The 19090-nt window shown below is 39.6% G+C and overlaps 2 protein-coding genes across 5 annotated transcripts in view; one reads left to right on the top strand and one right to left on the bottom strand.

Annotated features, from left to right (window-relative positions):
• Positions 1 to 19090, bottom strand: part of LOC147833832 (uncharacterized) — an 863518-nt gene that overhangs the window by 332566 nt on the left and 511862 nt on the right. The window lies entirely within an intron of this gene.
• The window catches only part of snx25 (sorting nexin 25), an 84267-nt gene that overhangs the window by 35895 nt on the left and 29282 nt on the right, over positions 1 to 19090 (top strand). For 3 of the 4 annotated variants that reach the window (XR_015506932.1, XM_087280907.1, NM_001163293.1), the window contains 1 exon segment: positions 647 to 833. Coding sequence is in view for 2 of the 4 variants with exons in the window: in XM_087280907.1 (XP_087137033.1) it covers positions 647 to 833 (187 nt within the window). In the remaining 2 variants the exon portion in view is untranslated. 4 annotated transcript variants of the gene reach the window in all.

The raw sequence follows: 19090 nt of genomic DNA, 5'->3' as shown, positions 1-19090 counted from the left end.
TTCTTATTTCCTATGATTACAGACATGTGCAGGAACAACCAACATTAATTACAGCATGCTAGACCACACAGAACCTAAAAGGTACACTTTCAAATTTGAGTTTATAAAAAAAAAATACAAAAAGCGCCTCTTTATTTAGGTGTTTATCATAAAACAGACAACATATACAGATATTTTAAACACTTTCAATGGTGTTTTATGAAAACTCAAAGGGTTTTCTTTAAAATGATACCAAATTTTTGCATTTACACCTCTGCATGTGGATTTGGGAAGCTTTTAAATTTGGGTAGGCAAAATCCAGGCGGAAATCCCAAAATACCAGCAGAGTTTAACTGGTTAAAATGCTTTGACTGTAATGAAATAATCGTCTAATTATGCATTTAAAAGTCTTGAGCAGCTTTTTATAACTAACGTCTTGTGCTGCTACAGTAATTAACTTTTTAAAAGCTTTGCCTGACTGTAGTTCAACTGCTTGAAATTCAGTTATGAGTAGCTTTCGGTTTGTGAAGTGTGAACAGCGATGTAATTATGCTTCCTACCTTTTGGAGCGGTTTTCATGTCGTGCCTTTAATGCCTTAAAATGCTTGTCAGCCCTCAAGGTTTTGGTGCAAAGCTTTTAATTGGTTCCCTCTCTTTCTCTTTGCAGTGCTCAAGCCGTTGGTGGATGTTTTGAGCGATCCGGACTACATTAACCGCATGCTGCTAGCTCAGTTAGAGCACAGGGAGCAGGTGAACGAGCATCATAAGAAAGCGTACACGTATGCGCCGTCCTACGAGGAGTTCATCAAACTCATCAGCAGCAGCTCTGACATACAGTTCCTCAAACAGCTCAGGTATGAAGCACACGGCGGCCCTGCATCTTTACATTTCCCATCATTCTGCAGTCATTGCATTGGTGTGCATGTAAAAAATAGGTTAAAAGGGGTAAAGCTCAATGTTTCCTATAAAAGGTGTTTAAAGGTGCACTGACTAAGCAAATTTTTTATAATTTTTGACCAGTGTTGGAACAAATCCCTGAACACATTTGCAACCAATCAGCAGTAAGAGGTGTGTCTTGTAACTATAGCGGAGATGTCAAAAAGGGGTGTGGTCATGTTTGTTTATCAGTGTGTTAGGTTTTTGGGCTTCAACTTGTCAACTTCATTTGTCAAAAGCTCTTTAGGACCGTGGCGCACCAAACGGACCTGTGTGTGTGTGTGTGTGTGTGTGTGTGTGTGTGTGTGTGTGTGTGTGTGTGTGTGTGTGTGTGTGTGTGTGTGTGTGTGTGTGTGTGTGTGTGTGTGTGTGTGCTTTAGTGTTGCAAGATGTTGGTTGCAATTATTAGAGCTGGCAACATTTTTAATTACTTATACATCTGTTTTACTTTATTTTTTATTGTTGTACTCTGTTTCAGCTGACAGTAAACACTCAGGGCTCTATTTTGACAGTCCATGCGCAGAGCGCAAAACACAGGGCGCAAACGCTTTCAGGGCGTGTCAGAACGCATTTTTGCTAATTTAAGGACGGGAAAATCCGCTTTGCGCCATGGCACATGGGCTAAAAGGGTTGAGTTTATTTTCTTAATGAGTTATAGGTGTGTTTTGAGAATAAACCAATTAGAGTCTAAATTGTTTCAGGAATTTCAATACAAGGAAAAAATGACTTTTGTTTAGATTTTGTTAAATTAATATTGGATTAATATCCCTTTACAGACATTTCCTGAACAGTTTTGTTGTCTGAGTGGCAGTAGTCGTTTCAAACTAAAATGGTCCTGTGGTCCACTACAGTGGACATCCTGTAAAATTAAAAATAAAAACAAAATGTAAAAACTCTAAATTGTAGATTTTTTTTTAACCCAAAGGATATAGGACATCACAGAAAAAGAAGATTTTTTTTTCTTTGGGTCTCAGGAGAATAAAACAGTCCTGTTGAAAGGTAACTTCTGTTACTATCTAGATTTAAGTAGTTTTCACTTATATTTTACCTTTTTAACATAACATCCATTGCATTGGTAATTTATAATCATCCCCAACTGAAATTTCCGATAATTTTCCGGAAAGGTCTGTATGTGTGCAAGGGGCTTATAACAAATGCCATTATATCTTTTTTTATGTAGTAAATGTATGTTTTTATTTTATTTTATAAATAATGTATTTTCTATTTGGGTGACCAAAAACTGAAGAGTGCCTGCCCGAGGGCTACCAGGAATTGAGAAATTTAGCAAGCCCTGATTATAATTCTGCAGAGCCAGAATATGAAAATAAAAAACAAAGATAAAATGAATATACTTTTCCATAAAAACCACAGAAAAATATTAGTTTGTTTAAATTAAAACGTAAATATTAATTTGTATTTGTATTATTCTTTTTTTTGGAGGGATTTTATTTTGAAATTCCAACTTAATTTTGTGATTTAACAATTTTATTTTTACTTTTTTTTTTTTTCTGAAGTAAATCCTGAAAGTATTTTTAACACCAAATGAGAGTCTGTTCCTGACGTAATCTGTTAGTAAATCCGTTCCCTTTAATAGGTTATTGATTAATCTGATTGTCTTTTAACAGCTTTAGAGTTGGCGGATGACTCACTAAAGCCGTCTGCATTTCCACCCTTTCGCCACATCCAGACCAATTTATTTCAGTGCAAAAGTAGTTCTGTAGGAAAGCAATTTCAGTTCTTTCGCTCAGACAATTTACTCTTTAAATAGGTGAAATGGAAGTTGGCGCTGTCATTTGTTGTTGCTTTCGTAGCTTGCAGTATCGAGTCGTATCACAGAGGACATTTGTCATTTGAGGTTTCTTCTGCCAGAGTTCAGATCTGGATGAATTATCTGCGACACGGTGACATTTAAAGGCTCTGAGAAACTTTTCAGCCGTATTGATCCAGAGACTAAAGGATGGAGATGGATGGGGAAGTGACAGGCAGGATCGGTCAGACTGGAATAAAAGCATTGTGATTATAATGCACAGGCATCATAAAGACTGAAAATGTGTCAGGAATCGCTTGTAGAGGTTTTTAGCAGTCAGCCCAATGACACCTGCTGTCAAAAGCTTTAGCAAAGACTGTAATTTACAAAGGTTAGAAGTCTTCAGTGGAAACGTGGCTTGAAGAAGAAACCCATCTGCCTCTGGCTTTGAGCAATAAGAAAAAAAAGCTGTATTGTTAAACTTCAGAAGGTGGATTATATTCTGTAGTTACAGCTTTCTAGAGGTGCAGATGGAAGGAGTGCTAGGAGAAGATAACATGCATACATATTGAATTATTTAGATAAAGGGATTGAAACATTTGGATATATCCTTTGTGTTACAAGTCTTTAAAACTAATGTCTTGAATCATTTTTCAAGTGGAGCACATGCTAAATTAATACTATATACACTACCTGACAAAAGTCTTGTCGCCTAACCAAGGTCCAGGTTCCCTCTCATCACATATTTAATACTTCACATATTTAATATACATTTACATATTATTTAAACTTTTATTATTATATACGCTACCTCATGGCTTAATTTGTGTCGGAACACGCCGGATCCGGATCCAAGTGGTGCTCGCTGCAGAGCCATTTGAGGAGAGGTGAGCTCCAGCGAGGGGGAGCTTAAGCTTGAGCTCCACCTTTTTTGCTCTTCTTCTACGAGTGATGTCACTGGGGGTAGGGTTAGGGGTGGGGTTGGTGTACGCATTAAAACAGCTTACAGGAGGAGGAGCGACAGCTCATGCTCCCCCTCGCTGGAGCTCAGCTCTCCTCAAATGGCTCTGCAGCGAGCACCCTCTCTCCGGATCTGGCACCTCTGAAATCTGATCTGGCACCTCATTTTACTGATCCTCCTCCTTAACAAGACCTTCTCCCCCGTCCGCTCTTCACTTTCGTCCTCCGTCCGCGACACCCCTCCACCCCCGCTCTCCACTTTTGTGCGTGAAATCTCCATCATCGGGTAACATGCCGGATCCGTTACCCCAATCTCGCAATTCACAAATTAAGCACAGCACTACCCCCCTTAGTTGTCTTAAAGGTTTAAAACTACTCTTGAGCCTATACTATGATAAAGCTACAATTCTCACAAATATAAATAGCCTTTCCTAAACCATGCTAACGTATGGATCGTCACCCACGTTCGTAATTAAAAATGTAGAAAATGTTTAATTAAAAATTAGAAATGTTTCTGTGGAAATCTTATATCCTTTATTAAGGTTAGAGTGTTCTCAAGACCATAAACATCCGCTGAGGTAAATCAAGAGGTAGTAAAAACTAGCGTTTCTTTATCCTGAGGTATCTGACTCTATTCACATATTGCTCCGGCCGCAACTATCGCTGTACTGGATGTGCGTTTGGCCGTTCGTGAAAAGGCCTATAACTTGACTTCTAGTTGATTATTTAGTATCAGATATGGCTCATATGAAAAGCAAAGGCCTCTAGATTACGCTTATTTTACCATAATAAAATATGATCATGTCTTGATTTTAAATGATTTAATTAGGACTGTAAGGTCTGACTCTGCTTAGACAAAAGTCTAATCACTGAACACTCATAATGTCCAGTATAGACTATAAAGTCATGCTGCAGTGGAAAGAGAATGAATATTGTGTCTGACTCCATCATGAGCTTGGAGGACTGCATCCATACATCTCTGCAATGACTCAAATCACTGATTAATAAAGTCATCTGGAATGGCAAAGAAAGCGTTCCTGCAGGACTCTCAGAGTTCATCAAGACTCTTTGGATTCATCTTCAATGCCTCCTCCATCTTAACCCAGACATGCTCAATAATGTTCATGTCTGGTGACTGGGCTGGCCAATCCTGGAGCACCTTGACCGTCTTTGCTCACAGGAACTTTGATGTGGAGGCTGAAGTATGAGAAGGAGTGCTATCCTGCTGAAGAATTCACCCTCTCCTGTGGTTTGTAATGTAATGGGCAACACAAATGTCTTGATACGTCAGGCTGTTGATGTTGTCATCCACTCTGCAGATCTCTCACACGCGCCCATTCTGAATGTAACCCCAAACCATGATTTTTCCTTCACCAAACTTGACTGATTTCTGTGAGAATATTGGGTCCATGCCGGTTCCAATAGGTCTTCTGCAGTATTTGTGATGATTGGGATGCAGTTCAACAGATGATTCATCTGAAAAATCGACCTTCTGCCACTTTTCCAAATGATCAACTAGACTATAGTACTAGTGAATCCACAATAAACACTTAAATATTATAACCGTCCTGTAAAATTTGTATTTAATGGTTATGCAATGTGGTGTTCTTATTAAAATGAATGCCACCTTCAATAAAAGCACTTCACTAGTTGTCTGTCAACTCCACAGTTTACCAGAGGCCTTTGTTTCCATGACGACTATACTGCTTTTGGGTTTTTCTTCAGTCGATCTGTCTTTTCACGTCTACAGTTGAACATCTCATCAGCCAGAGAGGGTGTTTTTGTAGACGGGCTTCAGCTCGACACGCACAAAGGGTTAAACAGTCTTTGTTTGAAAGCTGAAAGAGCGAGAGAGCCGCTAAAGGGGATGTTCATTGTGTCAGGGAAATTCAGCATCTAAAATTCGACCATCTCATTATACACACTAGGAGGAAACCTGAGGTCAGGTAATGAGATTGTTGCTAGGTGACACTGTTAAACAGAGCGCAGATTGTAAAAACAGCTTGAGTTGTGGCTCTTTTTGCTTTGAGGAAGCAGAGAAATAAAGCTTCCAGATCTCTGAAAAGCAGCTCTGTGGTGATTGAATTAGTGCAAAAATCTATGGAAGGGCAATGAATGTGATGCTGCTTTCAAATCCCACTTAGAAGTTACTTATATGTAATGCAGCATTTGTTATAAACTGCATAAAAATCTATACAGATCGTACTATTATATTCGTATTATTCTCTTAAAAGGGACCTATTATGCATTTACACTTTTATAAGGGGTTTAAACACAGTTGAGTGGCAGCAGTCTGTGAATATATCCAGCCTATAATGGTAAAAATGTATTAAGTCATCAGAGTGGGAAAACCCCACCCACTAGTTACATAAACAGCCCTGAGTGTTTTTCTGCATAAACTACAATGGAAACACATTTAGAATCAGAATCAGCCAAGTCTACACGAGATTTTGCTCCGTATCGATGTGATAGCATCTTACAGATGTTGTAGATTTGTCAGCTGCACATCCATGATGCGATTGTCCTGTTCCACCACATCCCATAGATGCTCTATTGGATTGATATATGGTGACTCTGGAGGCCATTTGAGTAGAGTGAACTCATTGTCATGTTCAAGAAACCAGTCTTAGATGCCTGTGTAAATTGTAGCCTCAGTTTCCTGTTCATAGCTGACATGAGTGGTACCCGGTGTGGTATTTTGCTGCTGTAGCCTGTCCGCTTTAAGATTCAATGTGTTGTGTGTTCAGAGATGGTCTTCTGCAGACCTCGGTTTGAGTTACTGTTGCCTTTCTATCAGCTGGAACCAAACTGGCCATTCTCCTCTGACCTCTGGCATCAACAAGACATTTGCGCCCACAGAACTGTCGCTCACTGGATATTTTCTCTTTTTCTGACTATTCTCTGTAAACCCTAGAAATGGTTATGTGTGATCAGCAGTTTCTGAAATACTCAGACCAGCCCATCTGGCACCAACAACCATTCATATTTAAAGTCACTTAAATCACCTTTCTTTCCCATTCTGATGCTCGGTTGGAATTGCAGCAGATCGTCTTGACCATGTCTACATGCCTAAATGCATTCAGCTGCTCCCAGGTAATTTGCTGATTAAATTTGTGTTAACGAGCAGTTGGACAGGTGTACCTAATAAAGTGGCCAGTGATAGTGTATCTATCTATCTATCTATCTATCTATCTATCTATCTATCTATCTATCTATCTATCTATCTATCTATCTATCTATCTATCTATCTATCTATCTATCTATCTATCTATCTATATACACACACACACACACATATACATATATATATATATATATATATATATATATATATATATATATATATATATATATATATATTAAGGGTGGAGCCGAACCCGAATACGGTATTCGGAAAGGCACGAATAGCGTGTTTTTACGAATACTTATTTCGAACAAATACTTGAAAAATTATTTGTATTCGGGAGCAAGAAAAGCATTATATCAAAAAGCTGCGTTTCCTCCTGAGACCACAGTGCGTGAGTGAGAGAGCGAGAGAGAGAGAGAGAGAGAGAGAGAGAGAGAGAGAGACGGACGCTCAGTCGGAGGGCGGGGCGGAGGTAAAAGGTTTCTGGCGCAAGCTTCTTCACAACAGCAGACAGAGAAGGCTCGGCTGAGCGAAAAAACTACTACACTGCATCACTATTTTTGTTAAATAGATTTTTGTACCTTAATTGGGTTCCAGATGCAGTTTATAAACTTGTAGCGGAGTTTGTTCGGGATTTTCCATTACGCTGCATTTTTTAAGTTTGCAATCGGTTGCTCTCTGTTTACGCAACGTTAGCTCTGTTAGCGCGGTAATTTAGACAATAGACTGTTGACAGAGTAACGTTAACGTTCTTTTATAAAGGTTAAAATGATGCTTGTGCAGTTGTGTCGAATAGTATGCACTTATGGGAGTTATATGGTACGTCTAAATAACTCTTTTGCAGACAGCAAGATATATGCTATAGGCTAGTTAACCTTAGCATAGCTTCCCGTCACTTTTTATTAACTTGAAACTCCTCAAATACATTTGGGCACCATGAAAAAGAGTGAGACTGCTGCTGAGCCATTTCTTGGTCCTCCACCAGTAAAAAAAAATAAAACTTCATGTTCTTTGTGGAAGCATTTTACAGTCAGTGCTGCTGCAGATAAAACAAAGTGATACTGTATAATGTGTGCAAAAGTGAAATCAGCAGAGGCAGAGATATTAAACATCTGTCAACATCTTCTATGCATAATCTGATTAAATCATTCATTTTCTTTTCGGCTTAGTCCCTTTTTCAATCTGGGGTTGCCACGGTGGAATGAACCACCAATTTATCCAGCATATGTTTTACACAGTGGCTGCCCTTCCAGCTGCTACCCAGCACTGGGAAACATCCATACACTCTCTTTCACACACATACAATAGGGACAATTTAGCTTACCCAATTCACCTGTATTGCATGTGTTTGGACTGTGGTGGAAACCGGAGCACCCGGAGGAAACCCACGCCAACATGGGGAGAACCCAGTCGAGGCTCGAACCAGCAACCTTCTTGCTGTGAGGCGACAGTGCTACTCACTGTGCCACCGCGCAACCTTCTATGTAATGTATTATCACATGCACTAAAAGCATCCTCTCCTGATACTGTCTGTGAACCCCCCACAAGCATCAATCCCCTCAATCAGCACAGCTATGCTCTGCTAAATCCTCCACATGCACCAAACCATCAACACAGCCACATTCTGCTCCAGCAAGTCAGTTTCAAACATAAAAAAGTAAAAAAAAAAAAACGTTGTGTCTGTTTTGTGGCAGGCAGATGACAATAGCAGGGCTGTATCTTTTAGTATTATATAGAATACTTTTGTTCTGCCAGATCTCCCAGGCAGGGTTTTATTTAGATTTATTTAGCTAATTATAGTTTTTGTAATTCTGTGCATTGGAAAAAAGTTCTTTCAGAAGAAGAACAGTTTTTTGAAGTATTATTTGTTTTTATTCTGTCTATTCAGTGTCCTTCAACAAGAACAGTGGTGGTGGGGTTCATAATATTCACAATGGTATTTTATTAGTTGTTGGTTTAACCATGGATGAGATAATGGCTTATATGTTATTTTCTTTTCAATGACATTTCTTGTCACATGTTCAAAAACAACAACCAATATTGCATATCTATAATTTATATAATGGGTATAATTAAACAATACTTTCACTATAACGTAAATTAGAAGTGTAATAGAAAAAAATATATATTTTTGCGCCATTTTGAATTTTACTCGAATACAAATACAAATACAAATACTTTTCCCCCCTCAACAAATACAAATACAAATACAAATACCGGCTGCTCCGCACATCCCTAATATATATATATATATATATATATATATATATATATATATATATATATATATATATATATATATATATAAATATATATAAATATATATTTATACAACAGTTCTGTCTGGTTCTCAAATCTGATTGGCTGATAGCCGTGCGATATTCTGCAATATCAGAACCCATACAGCCTCTTTACCCTTTGTGTATCACTCCGCCCACATACAAAAAAAGCAGACACTACAGATCTAAAGTTTAGAAGATGCTTGCTCAGCTGTTTAACTGTCAGCTCATGACTTGAATCCAAGGTGGAAGAAAGTAGTTCCTCATACAAAAGGGTTTTTGAAACTCTCCGTGTTTGATTTTGTTTTAATATACCATAATGCCGTCTAACTGTTGTATAAACGCAATATCACACTCGTAGCAATATCACTGCTACTCGTGTGATATTGCTCATATATATATATATATATATATATATATATATATATATATATATATATATATATATATATATATATATATATATATATATATATATATATATATATATATATATATATATATGGATAAGAGAAACCAGGTTTATTACTAAATAAAGTTCAGCATGTGCATCAAAAAAGTCATGTGATTTTATTTTAACAGATGATATGATAGCAAACAAGACTTTCTGGTGATGCCAAACACTCATTTCCATCAATACCACATACTGTGTGATGGAGTCTCATGTTACAGCATGCAATTTTTGAAGGTCACCCTTAATATCATAATAAAATAGCCTCATTCTACACCAGCTACTTACAGCAATGTTCTCAAATTACAGTACTTCTATTTGACTTTCATGAAGCAATTTCATTCATTCAGTCTCTCTCTCCGCCTCGTTCTCCCTCACCAGGAACAGCAGACATCTGTAATAAAAATTTCCAGAGGATCCATTTCCTTAATTTAGAGTGAATATTTTATCCTCTGAGGAGTTTCTCAATAAAACATTAGTAGCCTTGAAATGCTAATGTCGTCATTCTTCAGTGGTCAGATGTGTTCGTGGAAGCAGTTTTATTCTGCAGAGTTGAACAGAAAATGTCCTTCTCTCTAGGTCGCATCTGAGGATCATTTTTGAACCCACACGACTTGATATTTAGTTAATAAGGTTGCGTTGTTTACAAATACGTGGCAAGTCTTTCTTCAATTGAAGTATACCGTATAGGTACAAACTGGATTAAACTAATCTCCTAAGGGGGTTATGAATGATGTAATTGATCAGTTTGCATTTTTACACAATCTTAAAAGCTTATGGAAGATAATGAATGAATTGTTATTTTAGTTTTATTCGTGTGCTTATATAAGGACTGGAGGATATCTTGAAAAACTGATTTCAAGAATACACCATTAATGATCATCTGCTTTATGAAAAGTTCATTTTAACGTCTAATAATGCTATTTAAAATTGAAAAGTTGTATCAGTTGTTTAACCCTCCTGTCCTCCTGTTCCCATCTCACCCCTCAAAACTGACCGGTCTGTTTTAACTGCTCTTAAATTAGCACGAAAAACATTTTTCTCCACCAAATTTTTATTCAACATTATTTAACTGTGAACTTAAAGTAGTGCTTAACATAAATGTATATAATTAAACGTAAAATAACTGCAGTAAAAATACAAATAGCCCATAAAAATGTATTACAAAACGAACAATAGATGACAGAAATCAAAACACTTTACTTCATTACCAATAAACAGCTCGCTAAAACAACACAAGGTCTGACCAAAGAAATTAACATTTTAATCCATTTGAATTATTTATCAACCGGCAAAGCACCAACAAACTGTATCCTTTGCTGTGTATTGAGTGCTCAAATTTTCATTCAGTCTTCAATTGCACTATATTAGTGGACTAATGTAGGGAGTAGTGAATGAGGGTATAAACAGTGATTAAGGACACAGCACTAGTTATACTTTGGCCATTTTTGAGCGAGATGCTAATGGTCTAATTTTTAACTTAAGCTAAGCTCAAAGTGCTCCTGCTAGACCCAGAGATTTGTACGGTCTGATGAGTGAATATAGTGTGGATACCCCAGTCAGTTCCTATGGTGGTCATTTTTGACCGGGAACACCTCAAGTGTAAGAAGGTTAATTAAAACACTCAAAATTTAATGAAAGAGATGATCTTCACTTCTATATGTTCAAGTGCATAGTGTGAAGAATATCATTAGGCCTTAAGGCAATCAGCTAAAAAACATTATATTTATGAGTGTTTTAAGTTGTAAATTGGTCAGATTTGACCCGAACACGACAGGAAGGTTAATGGGCCTGAGCTGACATGAATTAAAGGTGATTGTCTTCAGAAATATTTTGTGTTGTTCTGGTTGAAAGTCTCTTCACAATCTAAAAGTACTGATTAAAGTAAATGATCTAAATGTGTTTATATGTATTTTTATATTCTGGGTAAAACATAAAACTACAAAATGTTCACCCAATTACATATTGTCGGGCCGACATCTCCCATAATCCCGATAAGTAGCTCAAACTGTCTGTCAGCAAATGTAGATTTGGACTTCTGCGCATCTCTTTTCATGCATATCCGCCATTAGCGCATGCCCGCCTGCAACACGTTCACACAAGACAGTCACAGTCACGGTAAAATCAAATGCTGAATCGAAACTTTTGAAAATCCTGAATCAATACTGGAGTTACTTTTGCACGCTGGAGGAAGGACGACACCATGGCTGAAGTGTTTCTGTTAGACAGGTAATGTTCTGTTTTAATTTTATTTTAGTCCCCCAAAGCTGATGTAGATTGTGTTGATTTATGAATGGGTTATATGCACAGAAGTGTTGTTCAAGCCACTAAAATCTCCCGGTGAAAGATTGATGTGATATTTTCAGTTTCATAAGGACCTTTTACAGCATCGATAATGTAGATTTTTATTTAGTTTAACAACAAAACATCAGTATATAGCACTATTCCCCCTAACCTGCTTTTCTGAGCTGAAGTTGCTTTTATATTCACATTGGTTCGTTTTTTAACAATGACAGCCTCCCTTAACTGTTTACCATGCTGCTCTGAGTGTTCGCTCTGAAATAGCATGTAAGTGTGGCACGCCGCCGGCCAAACATTAGCTACATTTCTAAATGGCGAATGACACAAACTAGTGGGTTGTCTGCTGTCGTGTCTCGGTGCGATTCTCGATTTCAGGGGGTTTGGCTTTGAAACAGTCTCTTCCCGGCGTCCAAAGATTAGCGGTTAGCATTTTGGCAGATCACCTACTGCGCCTTTAACAATGAAAATGAGTATTTGCGTTAACATCATCGTTACAAAAGATAAACAAAGTCATCAATAAAATATATAAATGGCCAGTCAAGTATCTGCATCCACTTCTTCATAGACTTTGTAAATTTGCAGAATGTGGTTTTGCATTGTCTTAGTTGAAATATGCATGGGCGTCTCTAAAAAAAGACGACAGCATATCGTGCTCCAAAATCTCTATGTACTTTTTAGCATTAATAGTGACATCACAGAAGTGCAGGTTACCTTTGCCAAAGGGCACTGACACAACCGCATACCATGACAGACCCTGGCTTTAGTACTTGTTGCTGGGAACAGTCTGGATGATCCTTTTTTCTTTGGTCTGAGTCACACAGGGTCCATTTCTCCCCAAAAATACCTGAAATACGGATTCATCTGCCAACAGTACACGTTTCCATTGTGTGATCGTCCATGCCAGATGCTTCTGTGTCCAGAGAAGTTTCCAGCGCTTCTGGACACTGTTAACATAGGGCTTCCTTTTGGCACAGTACATATTTAACTGGCATTTGTGGATGTAACTGCATATTGTGGTACTTGAAAAAGGTATGCCAAAGTAGTCCTGAGCCCATGTGGGGATATCGCTTATAGATGAATGAGGATTCTTGATGCAGTGCCACCTGAGGGATCGGAGACCACAGTTGTTCAGCTTAGGCTTGCGCCCTTGTCCTTTACACACTGAAATTCCTCCAGATTCATTTAATCTTTTAATGATGTTCTGCACTGCTGAAGGTGAACTATCCAAATGTCTTCATCTCTTTCTTTTAGGAACATCGTTTTTAAACATTTCAATAATTAGGGACCGAGCACCGAAACGGTGCGTAGGCCCTATTGGAATTGCTCCGTTTATTAGGGACCGAGCACCGAAACGGTGCGTAGGCCCTATTGGAATTGCTCTGTTTATTATTCTTCTTCTTCTTCTTCTTCTTCTTCTTCCGCGGAATGAATCGCGATTTAGAGGGGCTAAACATGCCCGAAAACTCACGAAACTTTGCACACGCCTCAGAAGTGGCGAAAATTTACGTTTGTTATGGGCTTCGGAAGTGGGCGTGGCAAAATGACTCGACAGCGCCACCTAGAAAAATTAAACGGACGAGCCCCCGATCCATGAATCACACACACGCACGAAAATTGGCACACACCTCAAACACACCAAAACATACGAAAAAGTCTCTTGGAGCCTTATCTCAAACCCAACAGGAAGTCGGATATTTTTAACTTCCTGCGGCGAAAAAGTGGCGTTTTTGCCATTTCCAGGCGTCGTATTTTAACGAACTCCTCCTAGGGATTTTATCCGATCGACACCAAATTTGGGTTTTGTCATCTAAAGGCCTTGATGATGTTAAATTGCGAAGCTTTAGAGTTTTCGTCGATGGGCGTGTCCGTGGTGGCCTCGCAAACTTTGACGATTCGCCACGAAACAGGAAGCCGTTATAACTCAGGCATGCATTATCCGATCTGCCTCAAAATTCACACGCTTGATAAGCATCCTGACCTGAACACGTTTACATGCCAATATCCAGAGACAGTTACGGCGCCACCTGCTGGCCACAGGAAATGACATGATTTACGGAGTAACAAACTCCATCCACAAATTTTATCGTATCAGCACCAAAATTGGGTGGTGTTATCTGAAAGCTCTGGTGATGATATATTGTGAAGATCTAGAGTTTTCGCAGAGGGGCGTGTCCGTGGCGGCATGACAAACCTCAACGCTTCGCCATGGAACAGGAAGTCCTTGTAACTCAACCACAAAATGTCCAATCAGCCTGAAGCTTCACATGGTTGATAAACGTCATCTCTTGAACACATCCACATAACAATATTGAAGTGGGCGTGGCAAAACGACTCAACAGCGCCACCTATAAAAATTAAACGGACGAGCCCCCGATCTACAAATCACGCACATGCACGAAAATTGGCACACACCTCAAACATGGCAAAACATACGAAAAAGTCTCTTGGAGCCATATCTCAAACTCAACAGGAAGTCGTATATTTTTAACTTCCTGTGGCGAAAAAGTGGCTCTTTTGCCATTTCTAGGCGTTATATTTTAACGAACTCCTCCTAGGGATTTTATCTGATTGACAATAAAAATTGTGTTTTGTCATCTAAAGGCCTTGGTGATGTTAAATTGCGAAGCTTTAGAGTTTTTGTCGATGGGCGTGTCCGTGGCGGCCTCGCAAACGTTGATGATCCGCCACAAGACAGGAAGTCGTTATAACTCAGGCATGCATTATCAGATCTGCCTCAAAATTCACACGTTTGATAAAAGTCCTGACCTGAACAGGTTTACGTGCCGATATCCAGTTACAGTTATAGCCCCACCTGCTGGCTACAGGAAATGACATGTTTGACACTGTAACAAACTCCTTCCACAAACTTTCCCGTATCAGCACCAAAATAGAGTGGTGTCATCTGAAAGCTCTAGCGATGATATATTGTGAAGATCTAGAGTTTTTGCAGAGGGGCGTGTCCGTGGTGGCATGACAAACCTCAACGCTTCGCCATGGAACAGGAAGTTATTATAACTCAACCACACAATGTCTGATCTGCCTGAAACTTCACATGATTGATAAAAGTCCTCTTCTGAACACATCCACATAACAATATTGAATCAGTCATAGCGCCACCTGCTGGCAGAAGGTAGATTGGCTTATAACTCAACCACACAAACTCCGATCTGCCTGAAACTTCACATAGTTGATTATATTCCATTACTGAAGGCATCTACATGCCAATCTTAAGTCACAGTTATAGCGCCACCTGCTGGCAGATGGTAGTTTGCAGTATAACTCAACCACACAAAGTCCGATCTGCCTGAAACTTCACAAGGTTGATGAAAGTCCCCTCCTAAACACATCTACATAACAACATTGAGTCTGTCATAGCGCCACCTGCTGAAAAAAGGCAGTTTGGCTTATAACTCAGCCAAACAATGTCCGATCTGCCTAAAACTTCACATGGTTGATAAGTTTCCTCTCCTGAAGACATCTACATCCCAGTCATGAGTCAGTGTTATAGCGCCACCTGCTGACAGGAGGAAGTTTGGCATAAATCTGTGATTTTCTCAGATATTTTTAATATATCGGCTTAAATTATTACTGTTCGCTGTTCTCTGTCATCCTGATGCCACCGGGCGGCGGTGAGCCCGGGTGCGAGGTCCCTATCATCGCTGCTTGTTCTTCTTCTTCTTCTTCTTCTTCTTCTTCCGCGGAATGAATCGCGGTTTTGAGGGGCTAAACATGCCCGAAAACTCACGCAACTTTGCACACGCCTCAGAAGTGGCGAAAATTTACGTTTGTTATGGGCTTCGGAAGTGGGCGTGGCAAAATGACTCGACAGCGCCACCTAGAAAAATTAAACGGACGAGCCCCCGATCCACGAATCACGCACATGCACGAAAATTGGCACACACCTCAAACACACCAAAACATACGAAAAAGTCTCTTGGAGCCATATCTCAAACCCAACAGGAAGTCGGATGTTTTTAACTTCCTGCGGCGAAAAAGTGGCGTTTTTGCCATTTCCAGGCGTTGTATTTTAACGAACTCCTCCTAGGGATTTTATCCGATCGACACCAAAATTGGGTTTTGTCATCTAAAGGCCTTGACGATGTTAAATTGCGAAGCTTTAGAGTTTTCATCGATGGGCGTGTCCGTGGTGGCCTCGCAAACTTTGACGATTCGCCACAAAACAGGAAGTCGTTATAACACAGGCATGCATTATCTGATCTGCCTCAAAATTCACACGCTTGATAAGCGTCCTGACCTGAACACGTTTACATACCGATATCCAGATACAGTTACAGCGCCACCTACTGGCCACAGGAAATGACATGTTTTACGGAATTATAAACTCCTCCCACAAATTTTATCGTATCAACACCAAAATTGAGTGGTGTCATCTGAAAGCTCTAGCGATGATATATTGTGAAGATCTAGAGTTTTTGGAGAGGGGCGTGTCCGTGGCGGTATGACAAACCTCAACGCTTCGCCATGGAACAGGAAGTCCTTATAACACAACCAAACAATGTCCGATCTGCCTGAAACTTCACATGGTTGATAAACGTCATCTCTTGAACACATCCACATAACAATATTGAAGTGGGCGTGGCAAAATGACTGGACAGCGCCACCTAGAAAAATTAAATGGACGAGCCCCCGATCTACGAATCACGCACATGCACAAAAATTGGCACACACCTCAAACATGGCAAAACATACGAAAAAGTCTCTTGGAGCCATATCTCAAACCCAACAGGAAGTCGGATATTTTTAACTTCCTGTGACGAAAAAGTGGCGCTTTTGCCATTTCCAGGCGTTGTATTTTAACGAACTCCTCCTAGGGATTTTATCTGATAAACACCAAAATTGGGTTTTGTCATCTTAAAGCCTTGGTGATGTTAAATTGCGAAGCTTTAGAGTTTTCATCGATGGGCGTGTCCGTGGCGGCCTCGCAAACTTTGATGATTCGCCACCAAACAGGAAGTCTTTATAACTCTGGCATGCAATATTCGATCTGCCTCAAAATTCACACATTTAATAACAGTCCTGACCTGATCAGGTTTACGTGCCGATATCCAGTTACAGCTATAGCGCCACCTGCTGGCCACAGGAAATGACATGTTTGACACTCTAACAAACTCCTCCCACAAACTTTCCCGTATCAGCACCAAAATAGAGTGGTGTCATCTGAAAGCTCTAGCGATGATATATTGTGAAGATCTAGAGTTTTTGCAGAGGGGCGTGTCTGTGGTGGCATGACAAACCTCAACGCTTCGCCATAGAACAGGAATGCCTTATAACTCAACCACACAATGTCTGATCTGCCTGAAACTTCACATGATTGATAAAAGTCCTCTCCTGAACACATCCACATAACAATATTGAGTCAGTCATAGCGCCACCTGCTGGCAGAAGGAATTTTGGCTTGTAACTCGGCCACACAATGTCAGATCTGCCTAAAATGTCACATGGTTGATGAAAGTCCTCTCCAAAACACATCTACATAATAATATTGAGTCAGTCATAACGCCACCTGCTGGCAGAAGGTAGTTTGGCTTATAACTCAGCCACACAATGTCCCATGTGCCTGAAACTTCACATGGTTGATAAGATTCCTCTCCGGAAGACATCTACATGCCAATCTTAAGTCACAGTTATAGCGCCACCTGCTGACAGGAGGAAGTTTGGTATAAATCTGTGATTTTCTTAGATCTTTTTTTATATATTGGCTTAAATTATTATTGTTCGCTGTTCTCTGTCATCGTAAGGTCACCGGGCGGCGGTGAGCCCGGGTGCGAGGTCCCTATCATCGCTGCTTGCAGCTTTAATTTTCTCATGTATTTGTTGTCAAATTGGCGATCCTCTGCCCATATTTGCTCCTACAGGACTAGACCTCTCTTGGATGCTGCTTTTGTTCCAAATCATAACTATAATCACCTGTTGACATCACCTGTTCCAAATCATTATTTAACCAATTGACCTTATTACTAGCCCTAAACTGCTCCTGTCCCAACTGTTTGTGGAATGTGTTGCAGCTCTGAATGTCAGGAAAGGATGTATAATTACAAATTAAATGAAGTGATTAGACAAAACATGAAATATTTTGTGTTTATATTGTCTGCAATGAAATACAAGTCAAAGTACATTTGGAAATCACTACACTTTCTTTTTATTTGCGTTTCCCATACTGCCCCAACCTTGCCAGGTGTGTTAACATTATCATTACAAAAGATCAATAAATTCATCAATAAAATATATAAATGGCCAGTCAAGTACCTGTTTCCACTTCCTCTGTAGATCATCAGATTTTTAAATAAAATAAAAATTTGAAGAAACCACCAAAGCCAACTTATGCCTAGTTCAGACTGCGTGATTTTAGCCCCGATTTTGGTTCGCCGACAGGTTTTGAGAAATCGCCGACAAATGCCTGAAATCACAGGCAAATCGCTGCTCGTGCACGTGAGTGACAATCACACAGTATGAACTATCAAAGACGCGATCTGAGAGAATCGCCGATGAGTCGCCGATGCCTGCGAGATATTTGGCATGCTAAATATCTGAAGCTGTCGACGATTCAAATCATGCCGTGTGAATTGAGTTTTGACTGAAAATAACATCAGCGTTCGCCCACAGCCAATGAGAGAGCCACATTTACTTGTGTGTGCGTGTGTGTATACCTGCTGCAGGCCAGCGGGAGGCTGGGGGAGAGGTTTAAAGCGCTCTTTTTCGGTTTATTTGGACCCACGAAATGGAGGAAAAACTAGTGGTTTGACAGGACTCAGGAGCAACCGTGTCTGTTTGACGTTTCATACAGAAAGAAATTAGTTTATTAGCAACGTTAAGGAGAAATGGCTAATTCCCTTTAAACCCAGGTGAGCAAATATGTACATTTTCTACCCCATTAAAGGCTTCTTTCTCATTATGTAGTAAATAACAAAAGATATACGACGTGTTTTTGGCTGTGAGATGTAGTTTGGATGAAGTTGTCGGCGATTCTTCCTATAGTAAAGTCATGCAATGTGAAAGCCCCTGTCGCCAATCCATTTTGCAGTGTAAACAAAGCAGCGACGAAATGCTAGCCCAGATAGTCATGCAGTGTGAAAACATCTGTGACACGACTACTTTGAAAATCATGCAGTCTGAACTCGGCATTAGCAACTACATGCAACAGAACACTCTCCTAACTTTTCCATATGGTTCCCATTTGGTTAATTTTTGGGAACCAAGTAAGAATATTCTGGGAATATTATCTGTAGGTTTTTAGGTAACACTAAATCAACATACTCAGAATATTGCAGCATTGTGTGAGCATTGAGTGA

This window comes from Danio rerio, chromosome 14, assembly GCF_052040795.2.
Source record: "Danio rerio strain M-AB ecotype USA chromosome 14, GRCz13ab, whole genome shotgun sequence".
Taxonomy (NCBI): Eukaryota; Metazoa; Chordata; class Actinopteri; order Cypriniformes; family Danionidae; genus Danio; species Danio rerio.
Note: the sequence above shows the minus strand (reverse complement) of the source record. Positions and strands in the feature narration are given on the sequence as shown.